Source organism: Argopecten irradians, chromosome 6 (genome assembly GCF_041381155.1).
Source record: "Argopecten irradians isolate NY chromosome 6, Ai_NY, whole genome shotgun sequence".
NCBI classification, from domain to species: Eukaryota; Metazoa; Mollusca; class Bivalvia; order Pectinida; family Pectinidae; genus Argopecten; species Argopecten irradians.
In genome coordinates, this window is record NC_091139.1 from 29,423,704 (window position 1) to 29,438,496 (window position 14,793).

Here is a 14,793-nt window from a genome sequence, read left to right on the forward strand (position 1 = left end):
AATATTAATAAAAAAAATCTTCACGTATAAGTTCACAACGTGTGTGTACAACGTTCCGTTGCTAAAATTAAGACATTAGATTTGGTGCTTATATCAGTGACACCGCCCTGTCTTGTTTAATACACATACAGAATGGTCATATCAGGGTTTCAGATTGTTAGCTTGATATACCTGGAGCTAATCTTAACTCGGAAAACTTAATGTGAAAATATCTAGAATGAGATGTTTATTTACTCTCGACATATTAATATTACTTATATAGGAGCTTAGCAAGACAGAAACGGGACAAGATATTCAATCAATATATTTCATTAACGGCGTTTTTTTTCTGAATTGAGAATGCATTAAGCATATAGTTCCAGACAAACTAGGTCTGTGACAAGGTACATTATAAGACTAGGACAGAATGTAAACACAGCGGTAACCAGAAGGTGAAAGCCGGCTATCGGCTCATTTTTTGTGATCAATCAAGCTTAACGTTTATACTGAAAGGCTTTATGTCACTTTAAATGTAAGTTAAATATGGTCACGTACAAAATCTTAAATGGCTTGTATTGAAAAGGAAAATTGTCTTTTCTCATTTAACTGTGTGTATCATACATTGACAGTTCTCTTATCGGTAAAGTGGGCTCTTAATTGAACAGTAAAATTGTTTTTCACAACGCTGAAGTCACAGGATATCTCTGATTATAAATCATTTCACCAAGGACGAGTTACATCTATGATCTACTGACCAGAAGGTAAGTGTAGAATTAACACATATTTACTTACAAATAATATATTTCTCATTGATTTATATACATACACCTTGTATTCTATGTTACAAATATCGATATCCCATATGTCTGTCTAGGCTCATGTTTTACATAATATTAACCATTGTATATTAGCGCCATACCTTGATTGCCAATTTTCGAGTGGTTACATAAAGTAAGACTTTCCGTATATAAACAATCAATATCTCGCCAATACCCGGAAAAACGGCTTAATATGGACCTTTAACTTGGGATTATATCTACATAGTAACGAGCTTCACCATTTGTCAACCGTAGCTCCCATTACACTTAAAACCTGCATCATCTATTGAAAATAAATTAGTTTCTCTACACTTAGTAACACAGTTCATGGTTTTAGTTTGACGTTACCTGTAATTGTGGTATAAAGAATAACACCAGAAACAATATACAGGTGTTACTATTGTATTGTCGACAGACTCGATAGGTTGTACAAGTGACAAAACACATGCTTTATGTCCCCTACAGTACTATAGGTTTGATAATCCCTTGTGCCCTAGTTTGTATAGCGGTTTATTTATATGTTGATAAGTCCAGAACGATATGTACGCGGTGTAGCTTTAAATAATACTCAATACACAGTCGAAAAATTGGTATTGAAAACGTCGATGATTTAATATTATAATTGCAGACATGCCTCTTTTGAACAAACTATAAAGTATGTCCCTAATTCTACCAGATAATTCTCAGTACAAAGAGAGTAAAACATTTTTTGTCGTTAAAGTGTACGAGACATGCAAAGCCACGTTTCTTAGCTTAGCTATTAAAAGAGGTACTGTATAAGTTTCTAAAAAATATTTTCAGATCTTATGCGTACTTTTAAAATTAAAACCTGTTCATTGTAAGTATTGTAATTCTCAAAATGTTGGTAAATGGTTGTGGTGAATAAAATATTAAAAGCTCTTGATTTGTGTGTGTAAAAATGACTACACATATAACCTAAATCACAATGAGGAACACTAATGATAAAAGCGACACCAAAAAAAACAGGTAATAATTTATGAATGCATATGTTGGTTGTATCCAGGATTCCGTGGATTGTATGTATCGATCTATACAGACTAGACACAGAGATAAATAGTAAGTATACAGAACCCCTGTTTACTCAGTGAATCATCCAAGTCGTCCTTATTATGGTGTCTCGCACCTGTATTGATATACATTGTATATATCTATTGTATTTCCCACCTGGCATAGCAATAATATTTAATGCCAGACACAAAGAAAAGTATTAATTTCAGAATCATTGTTCAGATACCAAAGCCCGGACCTTTAAGTATAAAGTATCTTCCCAAATTTCGTTTGGAGGACATTGTCATCATTGCACCGAAAGGCTGGTAAAATTTGTGTGTGTTTCCTTGTAATACTGCTTACTTATAAATCCACATATTGGTGAATATCACGAGTTTATTCTCACAATTAGTTTGGAGTACATGTTATGAGTGTGTTTATGTTTTGGAACTATGATAAAAGAGTTGGTCTCCTTGTGATGGCTGGACACTTGCTTACATTACTGTAGCGGAATGGGATTTGGTCGATCATCGGTAACCAGGAAGTTCTGTCGGTACACCATTTCCTCCTCTGCTGTTAAATTACACTGTTGTCTCACTGCAGCATTAATCCTACACTTGCAGGAGACCCAAGCAAATGCATTAAACTCACAAAAGGAAGTCATTCGATTAAATTTGCGTTTCATAGATAATATGATATGAAAAGTACACCGTTACTGTAACAATAAATATTTCTTAATCTTACGTAATTAGTATCATCTACCATTAACAATCAAATCGAGGACATGTACTTGTATTTCCTACGTGGCTGTACAGATGGTATCAATCATCTGTAAGTGACAGGACAACACGAGAATTACATTTAGTTCACGTGTAAATCGGTAATGCCTTTCAAGGTTGGTCATTTGTGTTAGGCTGCCATCGATTTACGATAAACTGTTGTACATTATTGATGTACCTGGCTTTGTACCTACCAACACCAAAGTTTTACCTAGTCGAGGAAATGTTTTACCTGGTCGAGGAAATAGTCACATTGCCTATTGATACTGATGGTGTTTTGTTACAGGTAGACCAAGTCAGTGGGGAACCTGTCATACGGGCGAATAATCAAGAAGGACCACTAAGAGAGAGTACGGAGAACAAGACAAACACTTAGATTATAAAGACAAGGTGCACCATGCCTCCAAAACTGCACTACGTGAACTCTATCGCTGCCTCAGAGAAGACAGTGAACAAGTTACTCTGCCTGGAAGTACCAATAGTTGGACTGTGCTGCAAGGGTATCAACGTTGGCAAGAAGGGTAGGTAATATAGAGATATCTTTGTGGAAATAGACAGCTTTTAATCTAGGTAATATCGAGATATCCTTGGGAATTTACGGCTTTTACTCGTGGTAATATAGAGATATCTTTGTGGGAAAAGATAGCTTTTAATCTAGGTAATATAGAGATATCTTTGGGAATTTGCAGCTTTTACTCGTGGTAATATAGAGATATCTCTGTGGAAAATATAGCTTTTAATCTAGGTAATATAGAGATATCTTTGGGAATTTACGGCTTTTACTCGTGGTAATATAGAGATATCTCTGAGGGAATAGACAGTTTTTACTTCGTTACATAGATATAACTGGAGATATAATTTTTCGCAATGTAATATAGATATATCTCTATTGGAATGGTCACGTTTTATGTAATATAGATATAACTCTAAAGATAAGACAGTTTTACTATAATAACTTAAGTACATCTCTCAAAAAGTAAAAAGGACGAAGTTGTCATCTTATTGACTTTTTGATTAGTTAGTTAACAATGGGAAAGCTTTAGAAATAATGAGTATTGAATTTCAAATTACAATCGATGACAAAATTGAATCATTGTATGTCCCTTTATATTGTTGCAATGCATTTGTTGTAAAACAAAACACCAAATTTGTTTACTGGTAAAGTTATAACCTTATAACTATATTATTTAATGAAAAATACGATTGTTAATCATTAATAAAGACTGGGAAATACCTTAAATGTTTCGAAAAAATCGTAGCTTGTACTGCACACTAATTTTGACCGGACATAATGAAACGTTGATATTAATAAAGATATCTCCATAGTGTTTACCTTCCTCATCTCTTAACGATGTGGTGTTATATAATTCACATCCCATTCTAAAATAAAGACCATTAAAAGAAGTGAAATTCTTCATATTTTCCATTTTTCCTTGAATTATGGGACAATTAAAGATGCTCCACCGCCGACAGAGCATAAATTATATTCATCATTTGAACAATAATTGGTGTTTTATCGTGTATATATATGTCTAATTAACACAAAAAATAATTATGAATAATTTAATTTTCCTTTGGTGCATGCGCAATCAGTACATCATTCCATATAGAATATAGTGCCACGGAATTTTTTCGGGATGCAATTAATTATTTTTCATATTTTTAACTTGAAGTAAAATTAGAAGCTCAAACTTTTCAACGGTGGTAATGGTGTAAAGTAAGTAATATTTGTAACTGAAGAAAAATACTAAATCGTCTCCTCCTGTTTTTGATAGTGAAAAAATACCATTTGTCAGCGGTGGAGCATCTTTAATCGAACACGGGTCCGTTAAGTGGACAGTTTGACAAGAAATCACTCGGTAAATCTGAAACCTTGTGTTGACCTAGGAAAATCTTTATACCTGTCCACTTTTATGACCCATGTTAGATGTCATAATTCTATTTCACTTCCGTGATCGTTATAGACAGGTTTAAGGGTACATTGACGTAGAACATTTAATTGATATGTACATAGTTAATTTTAGATCCAACAATATGTTTAATTCATTGACTGTTAATACGACTACAACTTGTCAGCTAGACTGTTAATACGACTACAACTTGTCAGCTAGACTGTTAATACGACTACAACTTGTCAGCTAGACTGTTAATACGACTACAACTTGTCAGCTAGACTGTTAATACGACTACAACTTGTCAGCTAGACTGTTAATACGACTACAACTGTCAGCTAGACTGTTAATACGACTACAACTTGTCAGCTAGACTGTTAATACGACTACAACTTGTCAGCTAGACTGTTAATACGACTACAACTTGTCAGCTAGACTGTTTAACTACAACTTGTCAGCTAGACTGTTAATACGACTACAACTTGTCAGCTAGACTGTTAATACGACTACAAATTGTCAGCTAGACTGTTAATACGACTACAACTAGTCAGCTAGACTGTTAATACGACTACAACTTGTCAGCTAGACTGTTAATACGACTACAACTTGTCAGCTAGACTGTTAATACGACTACAACTTGTCAGCTAGACTGTTAATACGACTACAACTTGTCAGCTAGACTGTTAATACGACTACAACTTGTCAGCTAGACTGTTAATACGACTACAACTTGTCAGCTAGACTGTTAATACGACTACAACTACTTGTCAGCTAGACTGTTAATACGACTACAACTTGTCAGCTAGACTGTTAATACGACTACAACTTGTCAGCTAGACTGTTAATTACATCGACTGTAATACGACTACAACTTGTCAGCTAGACTGTTAATACGACTACAACTTGTCAGCTAGACTGTTAATACGACTACAACTTGTCAGCTAGACTGTTAATACGACTACAACTATGTCACTAGACTGTTAATACATATTCATGTGACTTGCAGGTAAGTATTGAAGTAAACAATCAACCAATTCAAACCTTATCCATTGTTACATAACAGTAGAATACAACTAAAATATCAGTATGTTTACACGACAAAAAACAAATATGGAAGCATTAAAAACCATAGTCAATATATACAATATATTGTATGTTATTACAAGGAGGGGTCTCAGGCATTCCGAATTCTACAGGTAAAATAAAGGACAAGGGAGGGGGGATGAAAAGTTATCTCAGAGGTGAAATACGTATATAAATTAACACAGTAATACAGTAATGAAAGTATGCTCTTATTTTGATAATAATATATCATTAATTTAGTGATACTTAAGCATGTAAGGTATCTTCATCCTTATAAACAATACTGCGCTACTTGTGAGCAGATAATATTGTCAATGTGATATTTGACGGATTCGTTGTAAAGCATTTCGTTTTTATATACTACTTACAACATAATTAAACTTGTGTCCTATGCCATATACGACACTAATTAATTCATTCATTTAAGCATTGGTGTCAATGTTTTGTAATTTCATATAATACTTGCAAAGTTTGAATCCACGTAAAAACTCGATGAAATTAAAAATAGTGACATCAATGATTATAATTATTTTCTCACTCTGCTTGATGACATAAAAGTTTAAAAGTACAATTCCATAGTTTTTCCATAGGGATTATTTTTTGCAAATCAATACGCAGTCAATGTAGCCATTGTGACGTCTCAATAACGTCCGGTTTTCGAGGAAGTTCTCTGATTTATTATGACAACAAAGATTCCTTCTGTTTTAACGTGTCTTTTTCTACACAAGTCCCTTGCTATTGAAGTGAACATTTAATTGGAATTGGACTTACCTTACAGGTACGGTGACGCTGATTGCAGTGTCCACGTGTGAAGGTAATGTTTACCTGTTTGATACCAAGGTCAAACCAGAAATTGTCCTCGATGGCGGTCTTATACGTCTTCTGCAGTCTGTAGAAATTGTCAAGGTATTGGTTATAAGTATATCGTAAAGATAAGAAGACGAAAGATATTTGAACGTTTTTTTTTTGTAAATGTAGCTTTTCAAAAGCTTACATCGTAAGGATAATTGTTCACAAAAATATTTTTGTTGTTAATGTAGTTTTTGAAAAGCTTACATCACAGGTATAATAAAACGAAATGTTCATAAAACTTTGAAATCTTTATTTTTTGTTTGTTAATATAGTTTTTCAATGCTAACATCGTAAGGGTTATAAGACGAATTCGTCACACAACATTTAAGATATTTCTTTCTTTTTTTTGTTAATGCTTCTTTTCTCATGCTTACATCGTAAAGATAATAAGACAAAATGTTCACAAACATTTGAAATCTTTATCTTTCGTTAATGTAGCTTTTCAAATGCTTACATCGCAAGGATAATAAAATGAAATGTTCACAAAATTAGTTGCCTTTCGTAGATCTGTAGACATATGTACATCATCAATTTCTTCTCATTGTTTCCCCAATAACTACACAGGTTATCCACGACTGCAGTCAGGCTAGCGCTAATCTCCACTTCTCGTTTGGAGCGACACTCAAGAACTACTTTGATACACAGGTAAAAAATTCACTGAAATGAAAGTTTATTTGTAAAATTCAGGGGATCGATAAAATAAATTTACAGTACATAATTCGATGTAATCATTTGATAATTTTGTAGATATATACTTTTTATATAATGCTCGATAGGTATAGCACTCTTTGTACTATTTTCAGACTGCGGGTTCTGTTATATTAGAATCCATGGGCCTGCCACCACGACGAATCACATTCGACAGTCTATGTAAACGGTACAACATAGATAGGTATATACCTGATCCACAATTACAGGTAGGTGTTACCGCTCTTATTATTCGTTTCAATTTGGGGAAAAAACCTAAGCAAATTGCTTTTATTTTCAGTCCAAAATTCACGCTATTGTTTACATATAAATAGTCAAATATGTATGGTCGGAATAATTTTAGATTTGCTTTGAATATTTTTTAGTGTTATGCATTTATAACATACTTCTATATAAACATGTGAATTACAGATTTTTCTATATTTAAAAAAAATTTTTTTGAAATAATTGCGCAGCTGTTTCAGCTAAACAGATACTGTGTTACAATTGGCGACGTAATTCGTTAATTTGTAATAGGATGACAACATTTTCTTTGAACAAACAAGATTAATAATTGAAATAAATAAGCCAAACACAAGAGACAATTTGAATGACGATTTTCGTTTCATTTATACAGAGCCGGATAAAATCCGATATGAACTACTGGGGACTCCGGCCTGTCACCAGAGCCATGCTAAATGTGGCCGCCTCAGAAGTCCTTCCTTTAGTTCCAGACTTGTACGATATCATACAACAGTGAGTAACTCGGTGTTTCTGTGTTGAACCTCTTTCTGTGTTACTCTTTGATTACCCAGGATCCCACCGTATTCCAGATATCTACATGAACTGTTTGTCCATGGGTCTGTAACTCGCAATATTGTCTTTGTTCCAGATTTAGAAAATGGAATGATTATTACGTTGGGTGATTATGCATGGCAGATTTTCGTCTAATAAGGTCTTTAAGCAATGACTAAAATATAGCAGTTACAATTGCCACTGTTATTGAGCCCGAAAATATTATCTTAAATATATCGTAAAGAGTCATCTTAAAAGTTTGTTGCATTGTTGTATTCTATTCGATAGTAAGCGTTATGTATGCGACTTTACGTTTAAATATTAAAAATTTACAATTTGTGTAATGTAAATGAACTTATCCAAATATTCGGCTACGTAGCCTTTGTCAAGAAAACACTTTGCAGCTTACAGAGAAAAACGAGATGGTGACATGAAGAGTAAGGTAGTGTTTCCATGACAAAGGCTATGTGGCTGAAAATTTGGAATAGAGACTTCTATATTACACAAATTGTATATGCCAAGTTAATAATACTTACCTGTCACTATCTTGTCCTCCAGACAGTTGAGTCCTGATTGGCTGGACTGGTTTGACTGCCGGAGTGAGGAAAATCGTTTGTTGTACATCAGTCCAAAGAAGGCCAAAGACATTCAGTGCTCCCGGAAACACCAAGAGAATCGGGATCGTCGGTACTTGTTCCAGATCCCGGCACCCATGATGTCCCGGGAAAATATCCCGTACGTTAGAGACACTGTGCCAGATAAGCAGCCATTCTGTGACGAAGTGTAGAATCCATAGGACAACAATAGATCAGTATTATTATGTGATTAATGACAAATTACTTCCATGACATTGTTCAGTATATTCCCTGTTCAACACGGGATCCACGACTAGTATTTAATCAGAGGCTGTGCAATACGAACATTAATTATCATTGTTTTATTGCTTTGTTACTTATCGAGATTCTTTCAGAGTCCCTACCGCTTTCTTAGGATTCATTGTCTGCTCAATTTCGCCACATTTTACGTTTTTGTTTTTGCTGCTTATACTTTGAATCCATTTTTTTTTCTCTATTGCAATAAATGTTTTTACAATAAACCAACCAACCACGGACTGGTGGTATTACATGTATGATGATATAGTGAGCTGATCTGATGGGAAACACCTCATTGTCAGCACTCCCCCAGGTATCTGTTGACTTCATTTACACCCGGATTGTACATCTTCGAGCGAATCACACCAACCATACCAATACCCTTTCTTGACATGCCGTGCCTTTCCACTGCTGTGTATATTTTGGTGAAGCGGTTTAAAGGTTTCTTTGTTGCTATCTCATTTACTTTGGAAGACAAGGTTTGTCAGGAGACCAAGTGTGACCCAGGTTACTTGTAGTAAAAGGCCACACTGATGATACCACTGGCTTCCTCTTCATTTCATATACTTGTCATGAGTTTTGTTTTCCATTTCAGGTATGATCTGTAGTCAAAATAAGTGTTTAATGTACATATTCTTGTATGTTGTTGATAGAAGGATTTTTTCTGAACACTTTATAGTTCATATTAATTACATATCTCATTTTGGTATTGAATCTTTCTGTAGCATAAATTGATTACTGATAGTTAACTTATATAGGGGCATGTGTTCTGGCAGGAGCGATTCTTTATAAGTATTTATGTATGGTAATTAATAAGGTCAAACCAGGCTCCATGATCACGAAACAATCTTAGACTTATGTTTAGACTTAACCAATAAACTATGACCTAACTTTTAGTAACATTGGTTTTGATTGGCTAAGTCTAAACTAAAGACTGTTTTGGACGTAAGACTTCCATGATCTGGAACCATAATGTTGTAGAATCAATGACAGTTTATAAGGTTTTTCAGTGGCAAACTGTCATCTAATTTGAAGTTAGGGTTCCTAATAATCTATTTGTCATCCCTGAATTGATTGGACATTAAACTTCCCTCTTTGTGAAGGGCTGCCTTCCCTCCTTGTGAAGGGAAAAGGGTTGCCTTCCTTCCTTGTGAATGGCTGCCTTCACTCCTTGTAAAGTGCTGCCTTCCCTCCTTGTGAAGGGCTGCCTTCCCTGCTTGTGAAGGGCTGCCTTCCCTCCTTGTGAATCCCTCCTTGTGAAGGGCTGCCTTCCCTCCTTGTGAAGTGTTGCCTTCCCTCCTTGTGAATGGCCGCCTTCCCTATTTGTGAAGTGCTGATTTCCCTCCTTGTGAAGGGCTGCCTTCCCTCCTTGTGAAGTGCTGTCATCCCTCCTTGTGAAGTGCTGCTTTCCCTGCTTGTGAATTGCTACCTTCCCTCCTTGTGAATTGCTACCTTCCCTCCTTGTGAAGGTCTGCCTTCCCTCCTTGTGAAGTGCTGCCTTCCCTCCTTGTGAAGGTCTGCCTTCCCTCCTTGTGAAGGTCTGCCTTCCCTCCTTGTGAAGTGCTGCCTTCCCTCCTTGTAAAGGGCTGCCTTCCCTCCTTGTGAAGTGCTGCCTTCCCTCCTTGTGAAGTGCTGCCTTCCCTCCTTGTGAAGGTCTGCCTTCCCTCCTTGTGAAGGTCTGCCTTCCCTCATTGTGAAGTGCTGCCTTCCCTCCTTGTGAAGTGCTGCCTTCCCTCCTTGTAAAGGGCTGCCTTCCCTCCTTGTGAAGTGCTGCCTTCCCTGCCTGTGAATTGTTACCTTCCCTCCTTGTACAGTGCTGCCTTCCCTCCTCGTGAAGGGCTGCCTTCCCTCCTTGTGAAGAGCTGCCTTCCCTACTTGTGAATTGCTGCCTTCCCTCCTTGTGAAGGGCTGCCTTCTATATTTATACAAATTTAAAGTGAAAGTTTGTCTGATACTTACAATGTACTTGTCATTTGGCTAAAACAAGACACAACACAAATAAATGTATGCATTCTTCAATCATAGATTTATTATATCACTTTCAATAATTTATCACTAAAGACACAACATGTAAATGCAGTTTGATTCTGATTGAAGTCTCTTTACCAAGCGGGAGGACTGGTAAAACTTTCTGCTATTTCAGTTTCCTATCACAGTTTTACAACAATCTTCAAGTTCAGTATTTCCTTAGCTATGTCATCTGTTTTTTATGAGCACGTATTAATGCTTTAACAGTTGATCAAAAAAGTAACAACACTGAATTAAAACAAAAACCGACTTAATATATCTATGCAATATATAAAACTGACTCACAAGGGCAGAGAACTCTAGGACAATGACAGGACGCAACAGAGAGTGTTTCTTCACAACTACCGCATTACACTGTAACTTACAGTGTGTTCAGTACCACTATACATGTAGATATTACCACAAAACTTAGATGACCACAATCTATCACTGTACTCAAATCATCATGAGTCAGTCAAGGTTCAGCTAACACATGAAATCATAAACAAAAAGTTATTTTATCATCTTAGAAACATATTCTTATAAAAAGACGGTCATGTCTTATCAGTAAAACAGAACTTATCGGTAATTAAACTTATTTCCTATTACATATATCATGGAGTTCCCCTTTTTAATATATGTGTTTGTAGCAAGTATACCTATAGCTATTTGTTGAAAAAAAGTCAAAGACATGAAGATCAATGTATCTGATCACAAAGTCTATAATCACCAGTGATTTGTTTCATAACAAAACTTGACTTCAGTTTTGAGGTTGCAATGATACTTGGAGCAGCACATACTTCCCGAGTTCCTCACCATAGAGGAATATTACACAAAAACTCTGACTTGAATACACTTTTCTGTAGTAAATTCCTACTTTAGGCATCACCAATAGCATACAATAGGAAATCAATATGGTGGGAAATGGGTCATCATTTGGTCGAGTATGCTATTATGAAATGATGGGGAAATATGGAAAAAGCAAAGGGAGGTAATCCATTTAGCTCAACCTTAACATGCTGTTAAAGAATGTTATATTCTCACATATGTACGAGAATTCTAATAAAACAATCATGTGTTTAAATTAATTCAACACATCATAGTTATTTTAAAGACATGCGTTATCCCATAATGAAAACGCAATATACAAAAGCTGGTGATGATGAAAGTTACTTCTTAATGAAAGACTGAAAACAATTGTTACATTAGCATTGACAAACAAAAATATCATTTTATGCTAACAAAAAACATGCTGAAATAATGTACAAGATCACTACAATATCTGAAGACATTTACATATCAATGAACCACAAACATATTAGTGTTACAGAATGACCTTGGGACCAACTATACATGTATTTATTCAGAATGATCACATGATAAACATGCTGACCCCAGGGTCAACTCTACCAATGTGCAGAAAGACCCAAGTTCTACAAATGTACAGAGTACTCTACCAATGTGCAGAAAGACCCAAGTTCTACAAATGTACAGAGTGGTTTTCTCTAAAGAAGAACTACAAATTTGTACACTTTTAAGGTTTGTATACTCTACACATATATGTACAGAATTTCAGATCATTCAGGTTTTACACTGTCAAGTTCTAATGCCTAAACAAATTGACTTTTTAAGTTTGTTCATGGGAGAGCAAACGTATTTCACAGTAATTTTTGTATATGATTTTCAGTTTTATATATCAAATACATTGTACAAATATTTCAGAAATACATGAAAATTTGAAAATTATACCAACTTCCTGATATGAAATGTGTCTTTGGATTGGTTGTGATCAACAGATGCTTCCAAATTATATGGAAATTGGTTTTCTTCCGTTTGAAAAATAAAGAAAATAAGTAAATAACACATACTTAATACATCTACAAGTACATGTTTTAAAAGTAATTACAGTTAAATATTTGAAAATCTAAGTCAATAAATAATCTAATAACAAATCACAATGTGATTTTCTGATTTCAGAACATATCCATTGTTTTTTTAATTGTATAATATTAGTCCACTCCCTACTAAATCAAGGATAAATGGTTTTGAAGCAACCTAATAATTCAGTGATGCTTTTTGTACAAACAAAAAATTTGGATGATAAGTAATAGAAAATGAAATATAATTACGGTGTTCTCTATCAATTAAATTAAAAATGTTATTTACTTAAGGTTTAAAGAAAAACTTTGTAAAAATGAACGACAGTGAAAAGAGATTCCAAAAGAGCAGATGAATATATTGAATAATGATACAACAATAATCATAGAGAAAACATATTACATTTAGGAGCTTTGCAAAATTGATAAAAACTTAAGTTTGGATCAATAAAATGAATATTATATAAAACTGTAGAAAACATGCCTGCAATAGATCATATTTGATCTAATCATTGGACTAATACAATCATATTGGGATAAATTATTGTCTTAATTATGGATGTAAAAACAATTCTGATATTAATTCAGGTTTACTGAGTTAGTTATTACGTTAGGAATTTAATTAAGAAATTGATAGAAAACAAGAGGCCCGTGGGCCTTAACGGTCACCTGATATTTGATACAAATTAGTTATGTCATTTACTAGCCAACTGATGTCTTTTGTTCACAAAATGGGAACATAGATCTAATAGGTCTACATACAAAATTTCATTAAGCTTGGTGCATTTCAACTCTCATCACCATGTTCAAAAGGTTCAATCATTATTATTGCGAAGGGCAATAACTCTGTAAGTTATGATCTAATCACACTGATTTTTAAACTAATGGTCAGGAAAAAAAAAATAAAAAAAACCCAGGAATGGGTGAAACATGGAAGGTTATATATCACAATATCAGTCTGATAAGTTTACGACATCATTCTGTTCAATATCAAAACGATGATAGCAAATAATACTCTATAAATGGCTTTTTAATTAGTGCACATAGTAATTTTCTTCCACATTTTAGCGGCAAGAAATAAGCAGCATAAACACTTCAATTTACAGAAATGATATTTGATAGTCAGAATGAAGTTTGTCTGAGTAGTAATACGTGATTTTTCAGTTCAACAGGAGGGAAAGCTGATGTCTATTTCATTGTCACTTGTGTCAAATGATCTCTCCTACCAAAAGTGTGTTCATCCAAGGTCTACCCTAGTGCAGCAATATTTTTGTTCCTCTAGAAGATATGGCACACTCAACCAGTTATATCATTCACAAGAGGATCCTACACAAAAGGAACAGTTGTCTCCCCTAGCTAGCAAAGCTGTAGACACATTTTCATTTGTCTTAACTAGAAGAGCAGTTTTCTTAGGCAAAGAGTGGTTGTCTCCCCTGTAACAATAGTTGTCTCCCCTTTCTAGTAGAGAAGGATGCGTTTCTCCACAGATTTGCGACAGATGGGACACTCGGCCATTCTGTCTCCACACATTTGACATGTACCATGTCCACACAGGAAAATCATGTTCTTCAGACGGTCCATACACACAGGACAGCTGGTCTGGAAGAGACGGAAAAGAAAAGATATCAAACATTCAAAAATCTTATCAATTCATGTCAGCAAGGTTTTGGTTAATCAAGTTATATGTTCATATATATCTAGTGAAAATTTTAATCTAAACTAACAAAATATTTTGAATTGAGCATAGCTACTTTCAATAGGTGAGTTTGATTTAAGTACAAAGAGCATGTTCTTATCATGTTGTTAGGAAGCAAGGGATATCTCAAACCAAATGATTTATTGGTGATTGTTTACAGAAGAACTTGTAGTAAAATTTGATATGCTATGTAATTTCAATAATTCTTACTTGATCTTTTATGTCCTGTAACTGTTGCTGTAGCTTCTGAATGTCTTTAGACACATCACGAGAGCCGTTGTTCATTACTCCCGGAGGCTGGGGAGCAGGGGGAGCTGTAATCACAGATCATATCTGATTTACATCGGCTGTTTACACTCGACATATGGAACCATAGTTTACTAGACATACTGGGCATATATATATGATGTGATAGGTAAGATACTCATAGAGTTATAGACATAGGGTT

General features: G+C 34.7%; 2 protein-coding genes across 8 annotated transcripts in view; one reads left to right on the top strand and one right to left on the bottom strand.

Annotated features, from left to right (window-relative positions):
• The first annotated feature begins 102 nt into the window (after window positions 1–102).
• LOC138325570 (piRNA biogenesis protein EXD1-like) lies at window positions 103–9,025 on the top strand. 4 transcript variants are annotated; one of them, XM_069271330.1, is made up of 7 exons: window positions 103–740; window positions 2,871–3,105; window positions 6,338–6,465; window positions 6,976–7,056; window positions 7,215–7,328; window positions 7,736–7,854; window positions 8,452–9,025. In XM_069271330.1, the coding sequence occupies exons 2-7, from the start codon at window positions 2,982–2,984 to the stop codon at window positions 8,678–8,680; spliced, it is 795 nt and encodes a 264-aa protein (XP_069127431.1). In that variant the 5' UTR covers window positions 103–740; window positions 2,871–2,981; the 3' UTR covers window positions 8,681–9,025. The 4 variants fall into 4 exon arrangements, with proteins under 4 accessions (XP_069127431.1, XP_069127432.1, XP_069127433.1 ...); XM_069271331.1 differs by lacking the exon at window positions 103–740 and adding an exon at window positions 1,733–1,874; XM_069271332.1 differs by lacking the exon at window positions 103–740 and adding an exon at window positions 1,933–2,140.
• A 1,743-nt stretch (window positions 9,026–10,768) lies between these two features.
• LOC138325569 (E3 ubiquitin-protein ligase MIB1-like) overlaps window positions 10,769–14,793 on the bottom strand; it is a 72,054-nt gene continuing 68,029 nt past the window's right edge. For all 4 annotated transcript variants that reach the window (XM_069271329.1, XM_069271327.1, XM_069271328.1 and 1 more), the window contains exons 21-22: window positions 14,556–14,659; window positions 10,769–14,248 (exon numbers count right to left, since the gene is read on the bottom strand). In XM_069271329.1, the coding sequence (XP_069127430.1) occupies window positions 14,108–14,248; window positions 14,556–14,659 (245 nt within the window). In that variant the 3' untranslated portion in view covers window positions 10,769–14,107. The remainder of the gene's footprint in view (window positions 14,249–14,555; window positions 14,660–14,793) is intronic.

Excerpts from the sequence above, each read along its gene's own strand:
- LOC138325570 (XM_069271330.1), top strand. The coding sequence starts at position 2,982 with ATGCCTCCAAAACTGCACTACGTGAACTCTATCGCTGCCTCAGAGAAG. Across the intron at positions 7,057-7,214 it reads AGAACTACTTTGATACACAG|ACTGCGGGTTCTGTTATATT; the intron begins GTAAAAAATTCA and ends TACTATTTTCAG. Across the intron at positions 7,855-8,451 it reads TTGTACGATATCATACAACA|ACAGTTGAGTCCTGATTGGC; the intron begins GTGAGTAACTCG and ends CTTGTCCTCCAG.